Source organism: Lytechinus variegatus, chromosome 1 (genome assembly GCF_018143015.1).
Source record: "Lytechinus variegatus isolate NC3 chromosome 1, Lvar_3.0, whole genome shotgun sequence".
NCBI lineage: Eukaryota > Metazoa > Echinodermata > Echinoidea > Temnopleuroida > Toxopneustidae > Lytechinus > Lytechinus variegatus.
This window is the reverse complement of record NC_054740.1, coordinates 7,914,165-7,941,441: the sequence shown is the minus strand read 5'-3', so window position 1 is coordinate 7,941,441 and position 27,277 is coordinate 7,914,165. Positions and strand designations below refer to the sequence as shown.

The window sequence follows — 27,277 nt, the reverse complement described above, 5'->3', positions numbered from 1 at the left end:
AGACGGTCCTTCGGGAGCTTACGTATACACGTAAGATCGTATCTCTGTGTGGAGAGATTTGAAGAGCGCCATCTAGACCGTTTGACGTCACAACAAGCACGATATCGATAAGGAGCTCGCGATCGATCTGGAGCGATTTTCAAACTTTCAAAGTCAGCTTCAATAACAGGACTAGCTTTTGGAAAATCTAGCCAACATACCGTATATAAAGTTGAGATGGAGCCATGTGTTACAAGGTCCGGTCATTCTGGTGGTCGGAAGAGGCGGAGAAGTTCTGTAGAAAATGGTGAGAAAGTGTTCCTAAATAAGATTCTAGAACTAATTTAAACTTAGGCCTAGGCCATGTGTAGGGCCTAACTCAACTGTATTTCAGACCAAGTTCAGTCCCACACATTACAAATTCGTGTTCGTTCATCGGTAGCCAGGCCCGGGGGGGGGGGGGGGGGGGGCACTCAGTATTAAATGCATAGGCCTAGGGTGGGTATGTCCCGCGGAGGGGACCCCCATTTTTACACTCAAATTTCCGTTCCAAGGCATAGCATTTTCGCCTTGTTGAGAAAAAGAACACAGAAACTGAGAAAGCCGCTCCACTGCTCCAAGACCAAGTCCAAGGCATAGGTATTAGGTAGGCACAGCCGTAGTCACTAGATGGCGCTGTCGCGGAAGTGCTCAAAATTTGTACGTAAGTTTGGTCCGCTTGTCAATGAGTGAAATCGCATAGCGATGCGATATCGTCAAAATTAAGCCCCTGTCAGCGCGGATGAATATGATATTTTCTCTTTGTGATTGTCCTCCCGTTCGATGAAAAATATGTCATCGTAATGCATAGGACTTTCGCGAGCTACCGAAGTCATTTTCGTGCCCCAAATTCCATGAAATCTTCCAAAAATAACCATGAAAGTGTCGGTAAGTCAAAAATGTCTTGAGTTGCTCTAAATTCTTACCTTATTTAGTTGTATTTCTTGCAAAATGGGTCTCGAAGTGTTCTGGATTTTCCGTTGATTGTGAAACTTGAATTGATTTCCTTTCTGTGTCTTGCAGTTAAATTGCAGCGCGGGGAATCGCAAGGGCTGTGGAAGCCCTTCTCAGTGAGGTTTACAAGCTGAACTGCCCTTGAATTTGGTCGAATTTCGAGCCATTTTAATCGCGCGCACGGGATGATTAATTAACATAACAATTAGCAGATGAGAGATCAAGATTACGTCACGTACGTGCGTACGTGTGATACACAGAAATGAAATTGAACCTGAATCACACGGAATCACAGTCAAGAAATGCTTTGTTTTCTTTGTTTGCTAAATGATTTCCTGAATTTAAAATCATGAATAAACACCAGAGTAATGACATGAAGGAGATAATCATGGTCATATGAGGAATAACTAAATATTTTCTGAAAACGAGTGAATATGATGGGGCAATAATATGCATGCACTGGAAAATGAACATTCACCTCACTGTCAGTGCCGTGGTGTCAGTCACTCAGACACAGTGCTTTACTGCCTTTTACTGGCCTTTTCTTTGCACTGCCGCCGCCACTGGTTTTTCTTTTGCCAACTAGATTAAAACTCATTTATTAATATGTTTATTGCAATTTTTGAATAAATGGTAATACAAAGTGGAAAAAAAATGAAGATAAAATAATTTGGACTAAAAACTTGTCATGCCATCACCCCCCCCCCCCCCCTCTAAAAAATATACACTATCTTGAATGACTCGTTAATTTAATTTGCATTGAAAAAATAAATAATTGTATTTATGCACTTTTTTATTTCTCATTCTTTCTGCCAGAATATCAGATGCCATCATGAATAACCTCACCACCAGATTGAACTCCTAAACATCTTGATAATGACTATCTACTGAGATATATATCTTGCCTTCTTGAGATTGGAAGTTTTAAGTTCAAGTCAGAGTGACCAAAGGCCCTACTAACAAGAAGAATCCAGATTTACATAAAAACAAATCCCACGAAAGATACAAACTGATTTTACTCTTAATGTGTAGTGTGTATGTGAGACACTGTGTTTATTTTGAGGAGGACCTCCTGTCTCTGTTTTTATTATTTTATTGACTGAATGAATGATCAATATCTAAAAGTGAGAACTGATTTTTGAGGAGAGTACATTAGTGTATGGTTTTGAGTGAATTTGATTTGAGTAACTGTTTTTCTTTATTATTTTTCTCATAATTATTATTTTGCCTTTTATTATATATTTTCAGTTATATATTGTCAGTTTATTTAAAGGGGAATGAAACCTTTGGAACAAATAGGCTTGTGTAGAAACAGAAAAATCAAAGAATAAGAATAAAGAAAGTTTGAGAAAAATCAGACAAATAATGAGAAAGTTATGAGCATTTGAATATTGCAATCACTAATGCTATGGATATCCTCCCATTGGCAATGCGACAAGGATGTGTGATGTCACTGATGAACAACTTTCCCTTTGGTGGACTAGAAAATACCCTCAAAATATCTCTTTTTGCTTTTTCTTATGATGATACAAACTCTTTATCCATGATGTATTCTTAAAAAATATGTATTACATGCCCTCGTGTAGAAAGAACACATGATCTATGGATAGATGTGATAAAAGAGGCAATTCAAGTAAAATATATACTAAAGTAATGGGGAGAGTTGTTCACAAGTGACATTACACATCTTTGTCGCTTTGCCAATTTGCTGTCTCCATAGCAATAGTGATCGCAATATTCAAATGCTCATAACTTTCTCATTATTTGTCCGATTTTTCTCAAACTTTTGTTGATCTCTTTCTTTGATTTTTCTGTTTTCACACAAGCTGTCTTGTTCCAATGGTTTCATTCTCCTTTAACATTAAGTTGAAGTAACCAAATTTGATCAAAGTGTTAAATTCTTGGGATAGAATTTTATCAGGTAATAAAATTGAGTTTGATAAATCTAAAAAAGGACACTGAAAAAATATGAACACTTGGAGATGCTCACTAAGAAGAGGAAAAAACATGAAAGGAAATGGAACTTAAGTGGATGTTATAGCATGCCTTTCGCAGATCTCCAAGCACCAGGAATCATAGGCGGTGGAAGTGGGGGGGGACGTATCCCCCTAAATTTGAGGTGGGGAGGGGACGATTCCCCCCCCCTCAATTTTTTGTTGATAACATTTTAAAATTTTTTTTGGCTTGTCAATTTTCAATTTTGTTTCCTGTATCCCCCCCCCCCGAAGATATTATTTGGTCACTATCTTTTTTTTTGGGGGGGGGGGTCAAAAGATTTAAGCGGTTCCCCCTAAAATTTTTGGCTTCCCCCACCAATGCCAGGAATGTTGATGTTCAACTGAGAGTTGCTGAAGTGGAATCTCCGTTTGTCTGTGAACTTGTTATAGAGAATGATTATTCCAGGACAAGTTAGATGATATTACCCAGCCCATGGCATACATCCCAACAATGGAATTGAGGCAATATACCCCTGTAATACATGAAGTATCATATTATCTTTAGGTTGGTTTGGAAAGTAAGTCCTCTAGTCAATGTTAATGTCTGCCCAACAAAATGGTACTATCTGGCAATTTGGTGGTTCAATCACAAGCAGAAAAAGTTTAGTACATTGACACTAGTAAGACAATTAAACAAATATAATACAGCCAAACTGTCTGACCCCTTACTTGACTACTGACTTAACTAATTATTGAAAAATGACAAGGGATGCTTAGGCCCTTTGTGACCATTGCATTGGGCAGACTGAAGCAGATGACTAGAATTCATACTTTCATGAAGATGAAGGAACATCAAAATGATTATTACAATTTAGCAAATATGAATTTATAACACTGTCATGGTTATAAAAAATAATGAAATTCTATCAAGTAAAATGACAATACAATGTAAGAAATAACTGCAATAAAGTAATTTCATTTCCAAAAGATATCTTCCATAATTTAATAACCAAATTTCTCAAGATATTTCTTCTGCACAAAGTGTATTTAATGAAATGCTCAGTGTAAATCATGCTGTTTATAAATCTCTAGGATTTTTTTTTTTCAAAATGAAAATACATGTAAACTTAATCAAAACCAGGGGTGGTGGATCCAGGATTTTTCCTGGGGGGCACATTTGCTGGGTGAAAATTTGTCAAGCAAAAAAGGGCCTTATGGGGGGGCATTCTTTGATGAAAATTGCACATTTTCATTACATCTTGACTGTAGCTCTCAAAGGGGGGTGGGGTTGAGCTAGATGTGCCCTCCCCCAGATCCACCAGTGATAAAAATCAACATTTATGAAAGATTGCATACCTTATATTCTGAATTGGTAAATTCAATGCATATGTCTACAAAATGAAACTGACATGTTTGGATAAATTGCTTATTTTTGTTTCAAGAAAGAATTCATCAATAACAGCTTAGAGTTATTGAGAAAACATCAAGAAAAAATAACATTCTGATATGCAATAACTATATCTATTTTATATATGATATATGTTTTTTTTCCAAAAATTTAATCCTTGACATGGGGGGGCTGGTTTAGTAGTCAAATTCACCCCCCCCCCCCCCCCGTTAAGTAAAATGCTTTATAAAAATAAGATTATGCTATCATTTATAAATTACTGCATTTTGGAGCCCATTAAAATTCAAAATGAATCATAGAGGGCAGTGCCACACCTTATTCACTGAAATTAAGGAGGGGCATGCACAGCTGAAAAACTATCAGCAGGGGCAATAATTTTCACTGCAATGTTAGATATCCTAAAAAAAATCCTGAAAACACATAATTAAAATGAAATTAAACTCCCAGGAAGTGCCCCTGTATACTATTACAGCCCTTGACCTGTATATTCTCAAGGGGTTCAATAATTCCTTCTCTTCCCTTGTAGAGTCGGTTCGGGTGCGAATGTGTCTGAAAAAGAAATGATAAGTAAAAAAAGGATCATTAGTAAAAATTGTAGAGAACAGAACATATCATTTTTTAAAAATTTAGCAAGGAAAAAGCAAAGATTGATCTGGCATTGGAAAATAAAAGGAAATTAATCAACACCGCCCCCCCCCCCCCCCCGCTTCAACATTTTTTTGTTGTTTGCTTCTGCTTACAACTTTATAAATGAATAAAAAAAGGTTTTAACTGAGAATGATTGAAGATTATTTTGTCTCACCTAAAATTTGACAAATAAAAAAAAAGGTTGTCACTAAAAAAAAGTCATTTTGTCCCGCGTTATATTTGGCAAGCTCCCAGCCCCCCCATAAAAAATTTTGTCACTAAATATAGAAAGTCATATTGTTCAAAGTAAAATAAATTTGAGAAGCAAAAAAGAAAAGGCCAAGAAGAGCAAAGAATATGAACAAAATATCTCCATTACAAATATTGCTGTGATTCTCATAAGGGGGGGGGGGGGGGTGGCACATAGCTTTGTATGTACGACATATTTTTTTTTTTTACATCAGAAATATTGACTATGAATCTCAAAAGGTGGAACGGGCCAGAAATGCTCACCCCCCCCCCCCCCCCGATCTGCCACTGATTACAATCTATGACTTTTCTCTGCAATGCTGATGCTTTGAAATCAAGATACGGGTACGGAAGATTGATATATTGTATGAACGTCTGACAAAAAGATAACCAACTGATCACCTGACCGATCAGCTGACCAGTACGCGAGTCAAATCGGAGTTGATCAGTCCTCACAGCGTTTGGAACGCCCACCAAGAATTCAAGAAAAAAGACTGAAAATGTAAGATTAACCTCAATCCATTAAATCTTAAACGTCGTAAAGTTTACTTATGATGTTTAGAACTAATTTATAACAAAATTATTACCATCCTATTTGTATTTAGGCGTACATTTGCCAAAGTCTTTGGTTGAATAGATACGGCAATGTCTAACCGGTTTTATCACTTATGTCGCCTATGAGGTCCATACAGGTAATGTTTGGACCTCATAGGTACTAGGAGTGGGACAGCAACAGGGAGTTTGGTGACTTTTTGAAATTCTGAAGAAATCCTAGCAATAATATTAATAATAATAATGGATATTTAGAGGCACTAAAAACAAAAAGTACTATAGCTCTAAGTCCTCTAACAATGTTTGACACATTTGTGACAAGGGTCAGCATGTAAACGGCATCACCAGCAATGTCTTTTTTATCTTGAAAGAAAAAAAAATTGAATGTTTCAACAGTACAGTAGGATATTGCAGACAAGGTCAAGTCAACTTTTTTCAACTTTGCCATAATAATCAACACTTTGATTGTGGGCATCAACAGAAAGACAAGACAAAGACAGTATGAATTATAATTTAACAACATTTGCAATAATTACCACAATTTTATGTATTGTCAGGTCCCCCATGTCTGCGCAGTCTCCCAAGTCTGCGCATCTGCGCGATTCTAGTAAAAGAAGATGTATGCAACGAGCATGAACATCACATGCAACACATACACAGGTATTCATAAATAGTCTGACTCAAAATGGTGCAAAAATAATGAATTCAGGGCGTTTCATGTGACAGCCTCAAAATGCAGCCTTTGAAACTGAAGCTTTTGGTCTATGTACCGTATGTGTAAAAAAAAATATGTAATGGATTTACATTGTAACCTAGTCCATTGGAAAGGGCTGAAAATAACATTTAAAGTGGTATGATGGTGGGCCCTAAGTCTGTGCACCTAACAATTTGAGATCAGATTTAACATAAATTTCTTCTTATTTCACAAAATCTTTCAGTTAATAATGTTCCGTATATTATTAAGAGTAACGTTGCAGCAGGTAATTGTACCAAATTTCTCATTAAAAAATAAAAGAAAATATAGCATATTCTTGAAAAAACCTCGGGCAGTCATTTTCAGATTGAAAAAAAAAATGGTACCCCATGTCTGCACACCCATTCACTTTCCACACGATTCGGGTATTTTAATGAGAAAGGCTGCATTTTGAGGCTGTCACATAAAATGCCCCAAATTAATAATTTTTCCACCATTTTGAGTCAGATTTATGTTGCATGTGTAAAGTTTGTGTTCGCTGCATATCTTCTTTTACTAAAATCCTGCAGATACGCGTGTGCGCAGACAAGGGGGACTGTGCAGACTTGGGGAAACTTGCCATTAACCATTACTCTAGTCTAGGCCAAATATTTAAGAGTTATGATATTTCTATTAAAATTTTAACATCAAAAATCTGATTTTATCATTGCCATTGTCTTTATACATTGCGACCATTAAAAATGTTTTTGTGTGACCGACCGTGACCCAATTTTTTTTTTTTTAACAAAAATTATACAAATTATTCATTTTACTCTATAAAACTGATTAAAATCAGATGACGAGAAAGGTTATCAATATTTGTCTTAATTGATCAATGTATTAGATATTTAATTAGTAATTATCAATTGGTAAATTGATATGTTAATTGTTCATAAACTCATTACGAACACATACAAACTTACAAGCCTTGAAATATGCAGCTGCAGACCAGGGGCAATTTTTCAAAAGAAATTGCCCCCGGCTCACGGGCTTTTTAAAGGAACCAGGGGCAATACTCTGGAACCAGGGGCAATTAAAAAATAAAAGAATGTAACGGTGAACCACACTGCAAATTTTTATAGCAAGCGCAGCTCCTGCAATTTTTTAATTACCGGTACTACATGAATAGCATGCTACATGTAAGTAATAGGCTTATACATACATGGGCTTATTTATTTTTCATCTTTAATGAACCACGAGCAATGACCCCCCCCCAAAAAAAAAAAACTAAATAAATGAATAAAATAAAAATATTTTAAAAAGCAAGAGAGATGGAGAAAGAGAGAAATCAGATCAAATTTAGAAAAAAAAATAATTCTTAATTTTTTTTTAATGGTTAGAATCATGGGTGTGGGTGAGTGTTTGTGTGTGTTGTGACTGAGGTGCACTTGGATTGCATATAAATCATGTTAAAGAAATGAAGAAATGAAATCAATATCTAACTCAGTCTATTCAAATTCCAGCACTTAATCACAGGCTATGTACATGTATTGTAGTTTTTCACAAGTTATTTGAAAATGCAGATCTCCACAGCAAATGCCTTTCATTCTGGGAGAGTCTAAATTCGGTGAAAAGGTATTCATTAATAACTTGAATATTCATCAAAATGAAGAAATAAAGTTTTTTGATATTTTTCAAAATTAACATGAAATCTAAACTCTATCTGAAACGGAAAATTGCCATCACTATAAAGGCCATTACTGATAGAATTCTCACCCAGAGCTCTGGCAGAGAACATGAGCTCAAACTGGCTGCAAGCACCACACTCAAGTGCACGACATCCTATTTTATTTATTTACTTTTTTTTAGATGGAGCCTTATTTGATGATTTTATTGTCTGATATTCACCCCTCTCCAAGAAAGCAATTCAAAAGATATAATTCACAACTATAAGCTAAGTGATATTGGATTATTATTAAAGTATTTTGATATCTAAAGTAGCCACCAATAGCCCAAAGAGTATGTACAATGGCAATGGAAAAGTGACAAGAGTGAGCACTAAAAATCATATTATTATTAAGATAAACGAGTGGAATACTGACTAAAAACATCATTGTTAATACATATGCCATTTATCTGATAAATGCTGTATTTTGACATTCAAAATGGCCGCCATAGGTCCTATATTTATCATGTACAGTGCGATTGGTGAAACTAATTTTTTACAAGAGTGAGAATCATATAATGCATATAGCTGTGATATACGAGTATCTAATATTGTCTTAAAGGGGAATGAAACCTTTGGAACAAATAGGCTTGTGTAGAAACAGAAAAATCAAAGAATAAGAATAAAGAAAGTTTGAGAAAAATCGGACAAATAATGAGAAAGTTATGAGCATTTGAATATTGCAATCACTAATGCTATGGAGATCCTCCCATTGGCAATGCGACAAGGATGTCACTGATGAACAACTTTCCCTTTGGTGGACTATAAAATACCCTCAAAATGTCTCTTTTTGCTTTTTCTTATGATGATACAAAACAAACTCTTTATCCATGATGTATTTAAAAAAAATATGTATTACATGCCCTCATGTAGAAAGAACACATGATCTATGGATAGATGTGATAAAAGAGGCAATTCAAGTGAAATATATACTAAAGTAATGGGGAGAGTTGTTCATGAGTGACATCACACATCTTTGTCGCATTGCCAATTTGCTATCTCCATACATGTAACATTAGCATGGCATTAGTGATCTCAATATTCAAATGCTCATAACTTTCTCATTATTTGTCCGATTTATCTCAAACTTTTGTTGATCTGTTTCTTTGATTTTTCTGTTTTCACACAAGCAATTTTGTTCCAATGGTTTCATTCTCCTTTAAACATAATTTCTAACTAAATTCATCACATATTGGAGGTAATAAATGCTGTACTTTGAAATCCAAAATGGCTGCCGTAGGTCCTAAAAGTATTGTGTACATTGTAACATGGGACATATATTTTTTTACAGAATTTGGCTTTCCTTGACTGTAAATATTGCATATACATGTAATTGTGAATTATACTGTAAGAGTGAAATATTGTCTAAAACCATGGTTTCTAACGAGATATATCATAATGTTGTGTATTTAAGGTGATAAACGCTGCATTTTTAAATTGAAAATGGCCACCATAGGCCCTTATCGTATTATATGTACAATTTGAGTGGAGACAATAATGTTCACAAAAAGGGCATGGCAGCCATTTTGAATGTTGAAATACAGTATTTATCACCTAAATTACATAAGATATGATCATGTTTTCAGACAAAAAATTTCACTCATACATCACCATTTGGCCAAGATAAGCCAAATTCTGTTGAAATAATTTGTTTTTAAGCATTCACATTGTGCATAATACCGTAAGGGCTTGTGCGGCCATTTTGACTTGAAATCCAAAGACAGTTTTTATCACCTAACTGGCAGAACAAATGATATATCTTAGTAGAAATTATGCTTTCAGACAATATTTTACTCATAGATCACTATTACGTGCATTTATGGTGCTCACTTCTGTGAATATTGGTTTCCCACTTTGCATTGTGCATAATACTGTTAATGTATAGCGGCCATTTTGAAAGTCAAAATACAGTTTTTAATACAAACTTGAAACCTGAATGATATATTTCGTTAGAAAATATGTTTTTAGACAGTATCCCATTAATTTATCACAAGATAAAAAATTATGCATTTTAGTGCTCTTGTGATTTCTTTGCTTCTTTGGTAGCCATTTTGAATATCAAAATACAGCATTCATCACATACATGGCAAATCAATAATATATTTTGTTAACAATTATGTTTTTAGTCAGTATTCCACTTGTTTAATCTTAATAGTATGCATTTTATTGATCACTCTTTAATACTTTTTTGGCCCCCATTGCCATTGTACGCATTACTGTTTGGGCCAGTGGCGGCCATTTTAGATATCAAAATACAGAAATGTTCCCATAAATGACATGATAAATGATATATCTCGCTAGTAATGATGATCTGCATATACTTCGTTCATACATCGCGATTTTTTTGCGGTTTAGTGCATATTTTTGTGAAAATTCGTTTTTCCCTATTCATATTGTACAGTTGAGTTTACAAGGGCCTATGGTGGCCATTTTGAATATCAGGAAAATAAATATTTTGTCAAAAATGATTTTTTTTCAGAGAGTATTTCACTCCTGCCTCAGGATCCGGATTTCATGCATTTCATAGCCAATGTGCGGACAATTTTAGGATTTTCATGGGTAATTTCCATATTTTGGCGGCCATATTGGATTTTGCCAATTTTCGGAAAATGCTCAAGGTTACACGAGTGGCATCATTCAGATTCGTAATCAGCACCCTCGAATTGACAAGAAACCATACCAAAATATAAAGAAACAAGGTTATGCTTCTTCTATCCAGGACTATAGACCAAAAGCTTCAGTCTCCGATGTTGGTTGTTCCGCTGAACTGATTGTTTTGATTGTGGGAGAGCAGAAATACTCTCATTTATTTCTTTCAATATTATATACAAGTAAAAACGTACAAATATACATTATTTTGAACATAAATATACAAATATAATCATGAAACATTGAGATTAAAAAAATAATGAAAGAAAAAGGTATCCCAAAAAGCCTCAAAGGCTTGAAAAAAGGGAAACCAAGAATAAAACATAAGAATGATTATAGATAATAGCTAACAAATAGAACACCGGAATGTGTCGCCCCAACAGTATAGCTTGATCTGTTGATTGCGATGATTGCGATGATATGCAAGCGATGCACAACTCTTGTCCCTTCTTCAGGTTCTCAATAATTTGTTTTCTTAACAGCAAATGTTTGTAATTCTGTTTGCCCCAATCACCAAATACAGAGACCGAAGTTCTAGCTTGATCTGTAGGGACTCAATGGTCATATGTTTGTATTAAGTTCGGATAAAACATTAAAGTGAAGTTGCATGACAGCCGAAGTAAGTCACTGTTTTTCCCCTCTTAAGTTGATTTTTTCCAGTTTTGGTGCATTTTAGGCCAAATCGGAATAATAATCTTTAAAATGGTACATTTCTTTTTATGTTTTATGAAATAAAGACAAAAATCGATGAGCCCAGTCGGGGGGATTTTGCATTGTTAACCCCCTAATGGTGGCTGCATGATAGCAAGCCATCTGTGTTTGAGGAAAAATATTTTAAAAAATGCCTCGAAACGGACGGCTGCCTGCTGTCTACTTTGTCATGTGGTACATGTACATGTACCTCAAGTGATGTTCCTGGATGCTCCACTCCACTACCGCTACACTACACTTCACTCCACCTACCCGAACATCAAAGTCCAAAATTCGCTCTGATACTCCTAGTGGCAAAGGTTGGACAAAATGCATATTTATTGTGAAAAATGGGCATAAAAAAGAATCTTTATTTCAATTTCACTCCAATGACTCCATATCCATCCTCCGGTTAGCCTCAGAATTGGAGATATAGAGCCAACATTGAGTTCCTCACACATAAAAATAATTCGCTGCTGATTTCAAAACGTTAGGGTCCGAGCTTGGACATGCATGACATGTAACTGTAAGGGATGAAATGAAGTTTTAGCCCATTTACATATTATTAGGGCTAGAAATCTTGAAGAGAAGATTTATTTTTAATTGTTGGAAAAATGATGGGCAGAGCTTGTAGTTATAGATGCATGCAGATGAATGCAAGAAAAATGAAATAAAAAATATTGAAATTATTTGATGCTCATCTAAACTCAAGAAATAATGATTTAGTAAAGTAGAGGCTTATACACATTAACAGAAAATATTCTGTATTTTCATGTCAGAGGACCTTTAAGGAGCATTGTAAGAATATGTGATTATTGATATGATTGACAGATTGTCTTCATGAAAATGACCTTGAAAATACAGCTGAAAATCATGAAAATTCAATAAATCAATTGATATTTTTTCTTATTTCTTTAGATATTATGGAGAAGAGGTTGCAAGCATGGCGAGCAAAGAAGGGATTGCCGATCCGAAGTAAAGTACAAGAGGAGAGAGACAAGAGACCGTTATTATCCGAGCACACAACTCCAAATCATCAGTCAAAGAGGTAATTTAATTCAAGACAAACATAAAGAAAGTACACTTCATGTGCCTGTTTGAGAGAACAAACAGCATGTCAGCAGATAATATCAGACCAAGAAGTTTAGCTATGACTGGAGTTCCAACAGGCAACAAATTTATTCACACAGCTGTTCATTTCTAAAGAAGCACAAAAGAAAGAACAGCAGTTAAGACCTATTTGACGTCCGCCTTCGAAGCCGCCAGTTTCAGTGAAGAAATCCGAAGAGTGAAAATTTACGAATATCCATTTAGATCAATTTTCCATCTTTTAGAAACAAACAGAAATTTGTACGCATGACAATACATCAATAACCAAGCACTATTACACTGAGATATTTGCACAGATTATATCAATTTACCTTTAATTAGTGGAAAAAGTAAGAATTTGACCTTTACTGAAACCAGCTGGCGGCTTCGAAGCTTGTTCAAAGGATTTTGTTTGCTATGACTCCATCTCATTTAAACCTCCTTGATCAGACCATACACAGATCAAATGAAAAGAATAAGTGTATGGTACCATAACATTGTAAAATAGGAGTTTCACTCACGTGCTCTTGCTCGAGGCAGCATATATCCAACTAACAGACCCGATTCTGTGCCGCCAGAAGGAGTTTGTAAGAACCCTTGCATTATTCTACATGTAGTTGCTTTGCATCAATTCACTGCTGGTACTAAGCTTACTTTGGCTGTCAATTATAGCTCATCGTTTAGCCAACTTTAGCGTCCGTTGTCTCTGTTAATGTTGTTTCGCTCTAGTGTTCTAGTCATTCATGCAATTTTATTCCAATGAACTATGCCAAAAAGCTTCAGTATGTCCTTTTTAAGGCCATTTTTACGAAAAGCAAAGAACTTGTCAGTCTTTTCCCTGTTGTATCCTGTTATTGTTTGCAATGCTTTTGTCTCGCCCAGGTGAAGGGGAGACTTAGGGATCCAAATGTCGTCGGCCCGTCACAAACCTAATGACACATAACTCCACAACCGTAAGTTGCTTTTCAACCAAACTTGGATGGTAGATGGACTTGGGGGACCTGCATATTATGCTGCAGTCAGAGGTCACATGGTAAGGTCAAAGGTCATTTTCAGGTCAACATTAAAGTTTACGTGCAAGGCTCTTATGATAAGTGTTATTCCATCCCAGTCATTTCACAATGAATTTTCGATACAATTCTGTTGTGTGCCCTCGTAAATCACGATATTTCTGGTTATTTTCATAAGTGGGCGAGAAACAAAATTCGCTTTTGCCTTGTTATTTAATAGTGCCAGAAATTGTACCAAATCTCCAATAGCAAAATCTTTACATGGGACCAGTCATACATTGTAGATCAAGTTTAACCCATCTCAAACTCGAACAAACAAGGGTCACTAATCATTTGGTATAAATTTCAGGTCGCATGATCATGGTTGAAGATTATTTGAGGTCAATGAATATTGTTTGAAACCAACAGTGAAGATTTCAAGCTAATTTTGAAATTCTATGATACTGAGATCAGATACGGATATCAGATATCAGCAATTATTATTTAGATGGACATGTAGAGCCGCAGATGTTTTTTTGCATCTTGCAAGGTTGCTTCAAAGAGACAAAATATTGAAACTGACTTTAAACGTGCATGCCTATGAAAACCGTCCAATATTTTCCATATTGGATGAAATAGATATTTGCCCCGCCCACAAGATTATCATTTGGTAATAAATGATTGTGCGCATGAAGCTATTGTTACATCACAATGGAATTGTACTGCATATTAGTTGGCAATTTATTGAATTAAAATTCAGCAAGTATTGTTACTCGCTGAAGAACAATAATTTTACGCATCCCACTCAAGGCCATCCAGTATTCCCTAAATATTTGAGTATAATTCTTGGTTACTTACATGTAGTCCAGGTTATATAGGTCATTGAAAGATTATTAATCTGAGCTACATATGTATGTCATTTTCAATGAAGCTTATAGTATCAAGTATCAGTTTAATGAGCAAAATCTATAGGTAGTTGAATCAAGGTCTAAATGCATATTTCATCTGTCAAATGTACTACTCTTGTCAAAATGTCTCACCTGTAGGCCTGTGGCTAGTGACTATTTTATTTATTTATTTTATCTATTTATTTCTTTTATTTATTTATGTATTCATTCATTCATTTATTTATTTATTCATTTCATTTTGTTTACCCAGGGTAACCCCATCATTGGACTAAGCACTGGTTTTCTTGGGGGCCCTGCATACAAGTAACAAATACATACATGTAATAAATACAAACAATGAAAAAGTATTAAACAAGTATTATTCATCCTTCCTGCGAAATTGACAATTTTTTCCTCTTATTCCTCTGTACAGCTGTCATCCAGATATTCCCATAGAACACAAGGGCAAGACTATTTATGTGTCACAATTGCTCAGCCAGGAAAAAATGAATCAAAACTGCCGACATTCAAAATATGCTGTATTAATGATTAAAATATTGACTGACATTGAGAGGATTTTTACAAATGTTGCCCTTTCCCATATTGCCAATGTCCAATGACTCAGAACGATATACGATTCTGTTCTGGACAAAATATTATATGCCCTTCAAGGCCAGTCAGTATTTACATGTATTTAGTTTAATATATTCTGCCATTTATTGATAAGATTGCATCCCACACCTTTCATCTTTGTTTTCTGTCAAGTTTTATAATAAGTTAATACTTTTATGCTTTTAGGAAAATGATTCAGATGTCTAAATCAGAGAAAAAGTTTGAAAAAGGTGAGGAAAGGAAGAAACAACCCAAGTTTTATACACCAGGCCCTTCAACCAGTAATAATGCAGCTGTCAATAGCAGACATACATGCACTGGTTCTAAGATCAACAAGCAGCCTGGCAGGCGAAGTCTAGCACCTTCAACTAGGATGAACACTTTGCAACAAAAGGATGTGAGCAGAAATGATCACAGAAAGCTACCAGCAGACAAGAAAATGTGAGTAGTGGTATGAAAATGAAAAAAAAATGTAGATATGATATTGAACAGTGTGTTAAATCAATATCCCTACCTATTTCAAGACAAGTTCAACCGGGCAGACGCATTACCGACTGAGCCAACACCGCTCTCAATAGTAATGATGATTTGCATATACTTCGTTCATACATCGCGATTTTTGCAGTTTAGTGCTCATTTTTTGGTGAAAATTAGTTTTCCCTATTCGTATTGTACATGTACATGATAGTGTATACAATGGCCTATGACGGCCATTTTGAATATCGAAGGAAAATAAATATTTCTTCAAAATAAGATTGCATTTCACTCCTGCCATACAATTTCATGCATTTCACAGCCAATTTGTGTACAATTTAATGAGTTTCATGGGTAATTTGCATATTTTGGCGGCCATATTGGATTTTGCCAATTTGCGGAAAATGCTCAAGGTTACACGAGTGGCATCATCCAGATTCGTAATCAGCACCCTCGAATTGACAAGAAACCATAAAAAAATATTGTATTTATAAAAAAAAAAAGGCTTGGTCAATTTTCTATGGGGCCTATCCTGGATTATTGTGCATCTAAGCAACGATAATCAGCAAAAACATGAATGACTATAAGGTTCACTCTCCCAACTTGATACTTTATTTAGTTTTTATTATTTTTTGTATTTTCAATGAACCTTTTCATTCAACTGATCTATATACAGGCCATCTCATCCGAACAAAAGTGATAGAACCACAACAGCCTTGCCTCAGAAAAATATCATCAGGTCACATGATCCATCACATCTTCACAAGAGATCTGTTCGGTTTACATCACCAAACTTGTTAGGATCAGGAGAACCAGTTGATGAGAATGTACTTGCCACTGTTGCAACCCTTGTCACACCTGTACAGACTAAGACCAAGCTGGACATGAAGTGAGTCCATTCATTTACTTCCGTATTTCATAAATACTTACTCTAGAAATATGATTTTTGATCTGTATGGTCAAATGCCAAAATCACAAAAAAATACTGTTAAAAATGATGCTACATGTGCATGTTTTGTACATGAGGTTCAAATCACAGTCAAATATATTATTGGGCAGATTTTTTGTTGGTTTTTCAGTATTATCTCTGTATTATCATTTAAAGGACAAATCCACCCCAACAAAAGGTTGATGTGAATAAAAAGAGAAAAATCCAACAAGCAATACACAGAAAACTTCATTAAAATCGGATGTAAAATAAGAAAGTTGTAACATTTTAAAGTTTTGCTCAATTTCAAGCACATTTTGGTCGGTATGCAAATGAGGAAACTGATGACGTCATCCACTCACTATTTCTTTGTATTCTATACATGAAATATTATATATTCTAATATTCTCCAATTGTCAAGTGAAACAATGCTTGATTCGTCCCTGTGCATGTGGAACTACATGTAGCATTGCTTAAAGGACAGGTCCACCCCAACAAAAACTTGATTTGAATAAAAAGAGAAAAATTCAATAAGCATAACACTGAAAATTTCATCAAAATCGGATGTAAAATAAGAAAGTTATGGCATTTTAAAGTTTCGCTTAATTTCAATAAAAATTAAAAATAGTTTTATGAACGAGCCAGTTACATCCAAATGAGAGAGTTGATGACATCATTCACTCACTATTTCTTTTGTAATTTATTATATGAAATATGAAATATTTTTTATTTTCTCATCATTGTCATGTGAAATGAAGTTTCATTCCTCCCTGAACACATGGAATTCCATTATTTCAACATTTTGTGCTTCAGGCAAGGAGGTCCTAATCGTCAAATTCGTAAAAATTGAAATATTGTATAATTCAAACAATAAAAAACAAAAATAGTGAGTGAGTGACATCATCGACTCTCTCATTTGGATGTAACTGGCTCGTTCACATTGTAACTGGCTCGTTCACTATTTTGTTGAAAATAAGCAAAACTTTGAATTGTCATAACTTATTTTACATCTGATTTTGATGAAATTTTCAGCATTGTGCTTGTCTGATTTTTCTCTATTGATTCAAATCAACATTTTTCTGAGGTGGACTTGACCTTTAAAAACTATATGATTCAGTCAAGTTGGTCTCTATTGTCTAATCTGTAAAAAATAAAATATTGTATAATTCAAACAATAAAAAACAAAATAAATACTAGTAGTGAGTGACAGACATCATTGACCGACTCATTTGCATGTCACTGAGTTGTGCATATCACTGTTTTGTGAAAAATAAGTAAAACTTTAACCGTAATCTGACCAGGAATCACCCCCCCCCCCTTCAACATTTTCTGTGATCATTCCGCCGAGTTTATACTTTCAAGTCTCGCGCATCTTTTGAGATCAAATTTGCGACGCCCGGGTACGAGGTTCCGAAATTACGCAACATTTTGTAAGTGCATTTCAGACCAAAAATTGTTCCAAAACGTGATTCGTGTACAAAGTCAACGCAAATTGAGTTTTCTCATCTTATTCATAAAGATATGATTATTTTTGCTTTAAACAGCTGAAATCATTTTAGCATGATTAAGCTTCAAAAAGGTTGTGCAATAAATCTGGTGAAAAAAAACAAAAGGTTGAAAAACAAAGAAATACATGAGAAATTCATAAAACAATAAAGTACATAAGAAATTGACTTCCAAACTGAAGTTTTTTTCAATTGGGATTGTTAAGAATGCTACTAGGAATATTTTTACCAAAAATTAGCATTCTAGGAGCTTTATTTAGTGAATTAGAGCAAAAAGTATGATTTATGCATAAATTAGCATAATTAATTCATATAAAATAAAATCTCATTATTTTGGAAAATTTTAACATACAGCCTTATAGATTACATCGCACACTACCAGTGTGCAAATTTTTGCGCCGCCCACGCGATCGGCGGCTAAGATCCCCCCCCCTCCCGGGCACGGAACAACCCAAAAAAGCCCGGCCTAGTTAAAATCTCGTAACTTTCTTATTTTTACATCTGATTCTGATGAAATTTTCAGCATTTTGCTTGTTTGATTTTTCTCTATTTAATCAAATCAATATTTTTCTGGGGTGAACTTGACCTTTAAGTAATCAGTATTATCCATTTCTGATCCTCATCCCAATACTCTTCTTTTCCACTTTGAATATTTCAGTATAAATCCTTTTGCTACATTCTAAATTCAATCCTACAACTCTCCCCCCTTTCCCAATTTCATCCACCATCCTCAATCCATATCTTTTGCTCTCCTCCAATTTTCCCATTTCTGTACATCCTCCACCTTCGTCAATGCACACTCCATACTCTCCTCCACTTATTTCATTTTCATTTTCCCATCTGCTTAGAACTACATTCTCAACTCAAACCTTCTACTCTTCCTCTCAGCATTCCTCATTGCATCCTCTTCCATCTTCAATTATTGCACATCTGTTCATTAAACGCATGATGATGCTAATTGTTCATTGAATTCACAGAGAAAGGCTGGATCAGTGGCTGATAGCAAAGGGCAAAACACCTTCTAGGTTTCATAACTTCCTGGGCTATGAGTCATCTATGCAACACACCCCTTCAGGCAACTACCAGAGGAGAAGATCCTGTACACCCCATCATGGTAAGGACAGGAGAGACACACCATGGAAAAGTACACAGACGACTGACGGAGCTCCAGGACATGATACCATGAAAGAGTGTTTGGAAATGCTAGAGGAGGTGAGAGGGCATACTAATTGCATGTAATTCGGGGGGGGGGGGGGGGGACTTCCAGAGAGTTAAGTGTGACATAAAGTTGATCTAAAAAAAAATTGTAAACCAACCTATAAAATAAAAATAGCACAGATTAAAACAACCATACTATAAAGTATAGTAGTATGGACAAACTTATGACACCTTATTGAGTCATTATGGCATTATATAAAATGAGTCATGGCATGGTGCTAGAATTATTGTGATATCTGAAAAATGTTGCTGAGTTTGTCTCATCATAATCCGAATAGTGGGAGGTCCTCCTGCAGAGCCTGCGTATAGAGTGTACATCTAGATTCATATAGTTTCAACCATTATGTGAAATGAATTTAGGTATAAAACAGGTCTTAGAATCTATTTTTATGCAACTAAAAAACAAGTGATATGACTCAGTGGGGATAAGAATAGAGGCTGTCTAGCCATTTTAATGAGAGGATATAGATTTTGATATTCTGTTTGAAGTTTTTTTTGTATTCACTTCAAAAGTAATATTGCCCTGTTATGCAAATATATCAATGGTATTCTTGCTCTTACTTGAAAATAGTTTCCAACTCAAAATTTTGATAGTCAAAGAGATGTGAACTCCAGGTTTTGGAGTCTTCAGGTCATCTCAAGATTTGAAGACTGTTTTCAGTCTCTGTGACGTCTCCCTCAGTTGCGGAGATTATTTCATTTCTGAAACGTCATTGCGACTACAGGAGATGCATCCATCCATGACTTCCAAGCAAATTGATTCGCATCTGTTTTGGAGATGTCTCTTATTTGCCTCATGGTAGTTTTCAAAAAGTTCTACATTGTGAACATTGTTTGTTGTAGCGTATACCTCTCAGGAACCTATTTCCAACAAAATGTGGTGTGACATGTTCTTAGGCTACTCAAATGATTAAATTTCATTGGCCAGTAGCAAATTTTGAGTAGATTTTGTGTATAGATTACTGCTATTGATGGCCAGTGTTTGATTTGATTATATATTTTTTTTTACCTTTGCTTTTATCCTTTTTTAGGGATGTCCATTGGAAGTTATGTCCATTTGGCTTGATGCAGTAGTGACCAAGGCTCCCCTTATTCAACAGTGTGCCGGCTATTGGTTGTGCAGGGCGAAGATTGCTGAGAAAAGAAGTGGAGACCAAGCTGCCACTGAGTGCTTGTTTGAAGCTGCAGAATTCAATCCTGAGGTAAGTGAATAATGCACGTAAGCGCGTGTATAAAGGGCCAAATAATGAACGATGTGCGAAAAGAGTCAATGGATATATCCATTTGGCGAGTCGAGCACAGAGTTTATTATATAGGTCCTCTATGCACAAGAATGCATGCATTGTTTGTTTTATTCACCCCTTCTCCCCATGTTACTGAGTTTCCCCAAATGCTATATTTAATCTAAATTCTAGATAATTCCAAACCTTGCACTATCCTGAACTCTGACGTCAGAGTGCAGGATAGCACTTTTGGTATGACGTCAGAGTGCAGGATAGTGCAGTGCGTATTGGATGCAATAGCGCAATTCGCTAAATATCATGTGATCCGATTTGGACCAATCAGATTATAGAACATTCCTGGGAGTTGTATAATTAAGGAAATCCTGTATTTGAGTCTAATATTACTTTAAGCATAATGATTTTCATGTCCCCATACTTATTCAAGATCTGTCTCTGTCTCCATGTTAAGTAAATGATTACTGTTTGTCAAAGTGATGGAAGAAAATACTATATCCAATTGTTATTTCTTTCTCTTTCTATTTCTCTCTTATTTTTTTTTCTTTGTTCTTTGTCTATCTTATTTTTTCCTCTTTCTTTCATCCTTACCACATCACATCAGCCTTCAAAAGATATCCTGGACACCCTGGCGACCTACAAACTCAAGCTGAAGATGAGCCTTGAGGAAGGATCTGAAGAGACAGGTGCAAACTCCCCTCTCAGACACTCACCATGTCTTGAGATCCAGACACCAGTAGCACATCTGGGGTTTGAAGATGAGGATTTGAACCAGTCTTACAATGGAGAAGGTGGTGAGAGACCTGGAGACTCCCATTTGAGTATCAAGTATAGCCTCAAGGAATCTACACCTTATTTTGCAAGGTACCCATAATATTTGATATTACCTCATCTGGGTTTGAGTGCAGGACAATGTAGATACATTTTCTTTTGCTGAAGGAAATCATGCCATGGCTGGGTTTCAAACCCTACGACCCTCTGTTTCAAAGTCAGCTGACTAATCCTCTAGGCCACAATGCTCCCAAATGCTATTGTATTTGGTGATCCAGAATACATTATTCTTGGATAACAATGCCCTTTCAGTTCTTGAATATCTCAACTTCTAGGCCCCGTCTTACAAAGACTTATGATTGCTCCAATCAATAGTAACTCTATGGAAATCCATCAGTGTCATATTTTATTATTTAGGAAATTTGCACAATGTCCTTTGAAAACAAATAGAAGCATACTGAATTGTCTCAAGAAAACAGTTAATGCATGAATATACCTCATAACTAGAAAATATTTTGAAGAAGCGTGTAATGTAAATGTTGACGTTGCTGGCTTTCCATATTAGTATTATGTAGATTGAAGTCACTTAACTGAAGACTAGTTTGTACTGTTAGTAATGTTCACAAAACAGCATAGTAATATTGTACAACGCCTACTTAGCTTGTTGTACGCGATCAAATGGGAAGCTCAATGTCACACATTCGTACCGTTGCACACAAGACGTACCATCCAAAATGTACCATTGCACGGCTTTAGGAGGTGACGTCACAATCCGATTTCATTGAATAAGGTGACAATGCGCGTACAGCCCGCTGGCTAAATGCGCAATTCTGTCCAAGATCATGTGCGCTTGTGGGATTTTGCTTTTTGCTTTCAATATTTTTGCTCCCTTTTCATAGATTACTGCAGGGAAAAACTCTTGTTTTTTCATATTTTCGCAAGATTTCGAGGCGTTGTACAACACAAATAGCGAATATTCTTATTCGTGCAATGGTGCGAGATTTTGCATTCAGTGAAAGAAATGCTCTATTCTAACGCCTCGTTGAATAGAGCATCTTTCTTTCACCTCATGCGAAATCTCGCACCATCGCACTCATGCCTATTCGCTATTTGTATACTATGGTCAGTGTGTTATATGATGAGAGTGAGTGACATGTGTATGTTTTTGATTGGTCAGATAATTCATGGACATTGAATTGCTCTCTTCAATGGCATTCAGATGGACTGGTTGGGGGAGGGGGGGGGGGCTTCAAGAAACCAAAACCCAAAATGAGAAGCAATCTTATTGTTTCATAAAAATCAGTTGTGAAATAAGCAAGTTATGGACGTTTAAAAAGTCTTGTTATACTTTCAATGGGGATCCTCAACTCTCCATTTGTTTTGTACACAATTTTTCAGATTTTCCCTATTATCTTTAAAATTGCATATTGCCTCATTAAGAGCATAATATATGTAATGGAAAAAATAATTCACACCACATATATTTCAAGGTCAGGAGGAGATGATGTTAAATATTCAAAATAAAGGGAAAATTGTTCCTCTTGTTTTCCTCTTTCCAATAAGATTGCTTCTCTTCTTGGGTTTTTGTTTCCTTTAACTCTATCTTACGGACGTTCCACAGTTAAAATGAAGTCCATGTCAATTTCACCAAATTTTGCAGTGAGTTACTTTGGTATCTACATGTACCAGTATGCATTATGAAAATGAAAAAAATAATATAGGTTCATGTGCTTATTTTTTTCTACGGGTCTTCAAAGTTGGCGTATTGGAATGATATGCAATCTTGCACAATTAACCCTAAATAGACTGGGCTATTTCAATGCCTAAGAAGACTGGGAGGGCTGATTCAGCCCCCCCCCTTATGATCTCTGCCGTCGATTACGCGATCGCGACGAAACTTGCCGAAAAAACTTGCGAAATATCTCATTGCTAATTAATTATGCTAATTTATGCGTAAAATCTAAATTTTGGTTGAATTAACTAAATAATGCCCCTAAAATGCTAATTTTTGGTACACAGACACTTTATAAATAAACAAAATCGCATTTATTTTCTTATATATTTTATTGTTTTCTAAATTTCTTTTTTTTTTCGACTTTTTGTTTTTTATTGTTTTTTTCATTGGAAATTGTCGAGGACTTTATTTGGACCATAAATAAGATAGAATTAATTGATTTCACTCTGTAAAATGAAAAATAAACTATACATTTATGAATTTTGGCTAAAAATTATTTGCATTGGATTTGTACACAAATTCACGTTTTGTGCAATTTTGGGTCTGCATGCACTTACAAAATGTTGCCTAATTTTGGAACTGCGTACCCGGGGGTCTCAAATTTGGTCTCAAAAGTTGCACGAGACTTGAATGTAGAAAGTCAGTGAGCGAAAAATGTCGAGGGGGGGCTTTAGGGTTAAGAGAATCATGCCTCTCTTAGACCTCACAAATTCACGAAATGAGTTTAAATCATCTTTACTCAGTGGATACCGCATCAAATCTCATCAAATTTTCAAGATATATAACAAAGTGTATACCAAAGTAAGAGAAAGTCTTTTAATTGGTAAAACTACATGTATATCTATTTGGAGTCAGCAGCACCCTCATTTGGCAAGAATGGTGCAAAAACTCAGAAAAAACAAATCTTCAAGGATGTGAATCTACTCAAAAATTAAAAAGTATCTTGTAAGCTGCACTTTTTTCAAAATCCATGTCATTTTCATCAAATTCTGCTTAATTGTAGAGGAATGCATATCAAAGATGTAGGGAAGTTAAAAATATGGGGTCCATGTGCTCAATTTTTAACTACGAGTGTCCAAACTGTTGCAAATTGGCTTGAAAATCGCCTAAAAAGCGCCAAAAACATGCCAAAGTCTTTACCCTCCAAAATGCAAATGGTTCCACATTTCGCTCCCTAACATTCGAAATCCATGTCATTTTCATCATACTCTCTAGATTTGTAGAGGAATATATTTCTAAAGGCATTATAATATTGAAAATATGGGGTCCATGTGCTCGTTTTTAAATTATCAGTGTCTAAACTTATGCGAGTTGGCTTGAAACAGTCTAGTAGGCACCTAAAACGGGAAAAAGTCTAATACCGTCCAAAGTGTTAAAATACGAATGGTTCCTTAGTCCTGCTCCCAAACATTCAAAATCCATGTCATTTTCATCATACTCTCTATATTTGTAGAGGAATATGTTCTGAAGAAGTTAAGACATTTAGACCATGGAGTCCATGTGCTCATTTTCAAATTATCAGTGTCCAAATTATTGTGAGTTGGATTGAAACAGCCAAAAGTGCGCCGAAAACAAGCAAAAGTCTTTTAATACAGTCTAAAATGTGAATGGTTCTGTACTCTGTAGTCTTGCTCCCAAACCTTGAAAATCCATGTCATTTTCATCATACTTTGCAGATAGATACTTAAGCACCTGATTATTCCAGATATGCAAAAATCAATGTGGGTCAATGTGCTTGATTTTTTGCTACACAGCTTCAAACTTAACCCAAAATGGATGATGTTCTTAAGAATTGCACATCCAAAAGAATTTGGCATTTTTACACCTCATGAGATCACAACAATGAGTTTAAAGCTCTATTGCTCAGTCAAAATTTGTATCTACATGTACATGAGGAAAAATTCTGAACCACATTTCCATTTATTCATTATACTTTGCAGCACTACAAAGAAAATATTTGGAAATTGTAGAGGAACAAAAAAGATGGACCATGGAATAATTCCAGTTGATTAGCTTCATAAAATGAAACATAAGATCTGCAGATAAGAAAAATCAGCTCACATTACCTACAGTGGATGTAAACTACAAGACTGTATACTTTTTTTGTATAGTAATATTTTCAAAAAAATAATTGTTTATATTCTTTAATTAATTATGCACATAAGCATATGAAATTTGCCTTGAATTTGTTTTTTTTTGTGTGTATGTTTTCGCCTTTCTAGTAAAAGGCTCATTTTTTATGGGATTGTCAATAATTACGTTTCTAACAAATACCTCCAAAATATTGGAAAAAATATAATTAATTTCTTATGTATTTCATTGTTTTTTAAATTCTTTTGTATTTTTTTGTTTTTCAAACCTTTGTTTTTTTATTGTTTTTTCTGATGAACTTTGTCAGGGACACTTTTGCGATCATAAATAGCATGAAATAAATCCATTGAAAACAATAAAAGTAAAAATAAGCATATTTACATTAAATGATTTTTGGTTGAAAAACACAATTCGCATTGACTTTGTACATGGAATCACGTTTTTGAGCAATTTTTGGTCTGACATGCACTTATAAAATGTTGTGTAATTTCCGAACCGCATACCCGGGCGTCTCAAATTTGGTCTCAAAAAATGGGCAAGACTTGAAATTAAAAAGTCAGCAAGCGGCGCAGTAAAAAAATTGCGCAACGGCGTAGTGATGAATTTTGCTACAAGATAAGTCAAACCAATTTTTAAAAAAATAGAAGAGAATTAAAGGTGCTGTGATCGATTTCTAAATTTGTGTTTAAAATCTGTTTATTTTTGGCAGGATTCATCAGACCACTGGTGATTCCCCACCAACATCTTGCCTGCTGGTCACTCCGGTCAGACGGTCAGCCCGTTTGGAGAACAAACGACATTCTGTGGCATGTCTGGGTACCCAGCACACCCGCACTCCGGCTGTCGAGGACTGCATGGACTCCATGAGTCAGGTAGCGGCTAACTTTCCTTCAGCGCAGCTTATTCTTCGCCCAAACAGAGCTCTCAATGAAGAATTCTCTCAGACTCATTTACAAGACTAATGGAGTGTTGCAAGAAACATGCGATTGATTACAAGTTCATTGCAGGTCCCAAAATCAATCATCAGTTTTGAAATTGTAAATTTGCATTTGATCGCTGGTCTTCTTCTTGCGCGTCGTGGTCTAGTGGTTCTGACTCACCTTACAAACAGAGGGTCGTGACTTGTTTTCCTTCAGCAAGAAATTTATCCACACTGTGCTGCACTCAACCCAGGTGAGGTAAATGGGTACCGGCAGGAAATAATTCCTCAAAAAGCTGTGTGCACCTGAATCGGTAACCTAGCTTAGCCGGGTATTAGTAATGGCAGGGCCCGCTGGGAGAACATTTTTTGGAACTAAAGTGGCTACCCTGGGTAAATATACCCTTCTTGCTGTTATTGATAATATTATTATTTATCAGCAAAATTAATTGTTTTTAGTTGAAATTGATCTATTACTCTTTAATTTACAACTGAAATTTGCAATCAATAGCAAATATTTCTTGCAACATCCCCAGGAGACTTAATTCCACCCTATTGTCTCGTTAATTAACTTCCATGTATACAATGAGGAGTCTGATTGGTATTTTACAATACTTTGACTAAAGTAACAATATAAATCTTTCAAAAGCAAATAGCTATCTATTTTGAAAAATTGTAGATGAACAGTTCTCATTATATTATAGAAATCTCTACTGACAAGAAATGCTTGCAGAATGAGAAACAAGTGTATGTAGTGTAATCAACAACTGATTGCATTTATATGTGTTGAGTACTTGACTTAGTTTTGGCAAAAAACCCAAAATCATTTGTACATGTAATTGGATCTGGGAAATGCTGGTTACTAAACGTGGATGCTGTATAAGGCTTCGTATCTGTCTTCAATCTTATGTGGGTGTTATTCAGCTTGCAATCTATTCTTAGATGACAAAATTTGAATAAACATAATTTCATATTATAACATACAAACAAACAAATGGGGATGTGACATCAATGTGCTCATTGAATATTCATGAAGACGTGCCTAGAACTGTTTCACTGAAAAATAACGCAAATCTTTTAAATTATAACTGTGTTATCTCTTACTTTAATCAAATTTTTGTTTTGTGTTTTGTTTGTCTGATTTTTCTTTATCTGTTCAAATCGCAGTCAAATTTTCACTGGAAGTGTGAAATTAGTTTTACCTTTGAATATGTGAAATCAAACTGTAATTTTTCATTATCTGTAAGAGAGGAGTTTCCTTTGGGACACAATGTAACAGAATTGTAACTTGGTGTTTATTTTAAGCTTATTAAATGTAAGTAATAATGAAATACATTT

At 35.2% G+C, this 27,277-nt stretch overlaps 1 protein-coding gene across 1 annotated transcript; it reads left to right on the top strand.

Annotated features, from left to right (window-relative positions):
* On the top strand, window positions 1–26,167 carry LOC121418768 (cytoskeleton-associated protein 2-like). Its single transcript, XM_041612911.1, has 8 exons — window positions 1–286; window positions 12,402–12,531; window positions 15,247–15,501; window positions 16,211–16,423; window positions 18,945–19,179; window positions 20,217–20,387; window positions 21,028–21,287; window positions 25,730–26,167. Exons 1-8 carry the CDS (start codon window positions 217–219, stop codon window positions 25,980–25,982), a joined length of 1,587 nt encoding a protein of 528 aa, XP_041468845.1. The 5' UTR covers window positions 1–216; the 3' UTR covers window positions 25,983–26,167.
* Window positions 26,168–27,277: the final 1,110 nt, after the last annotated feature.

Bases quoted from the DNA above. Each gene is read 5' to 3' on its own strand.
- LOC121418768 (XM_041612911.1), top strand. From the start codon at position 217: ATGGAGCCATGTGTTACAAGGTCCGGTCATTCTGGTGGTCGGAAGAGG. The intron at 20,388-21,027 runs GTAAGTGAATAA...ACATCACATCAG, and splicing joins CTGCAGAATTCAATCCTGAG to CCTTCAAAAGATATCCTGGA. The intron at 21,288-25,729 runs GTACCCATAATA...TATTTTTGGCAG, and splicing joins TCTACACCTTATTTTGCAAG to GATTCATCAGACCACTGGTG.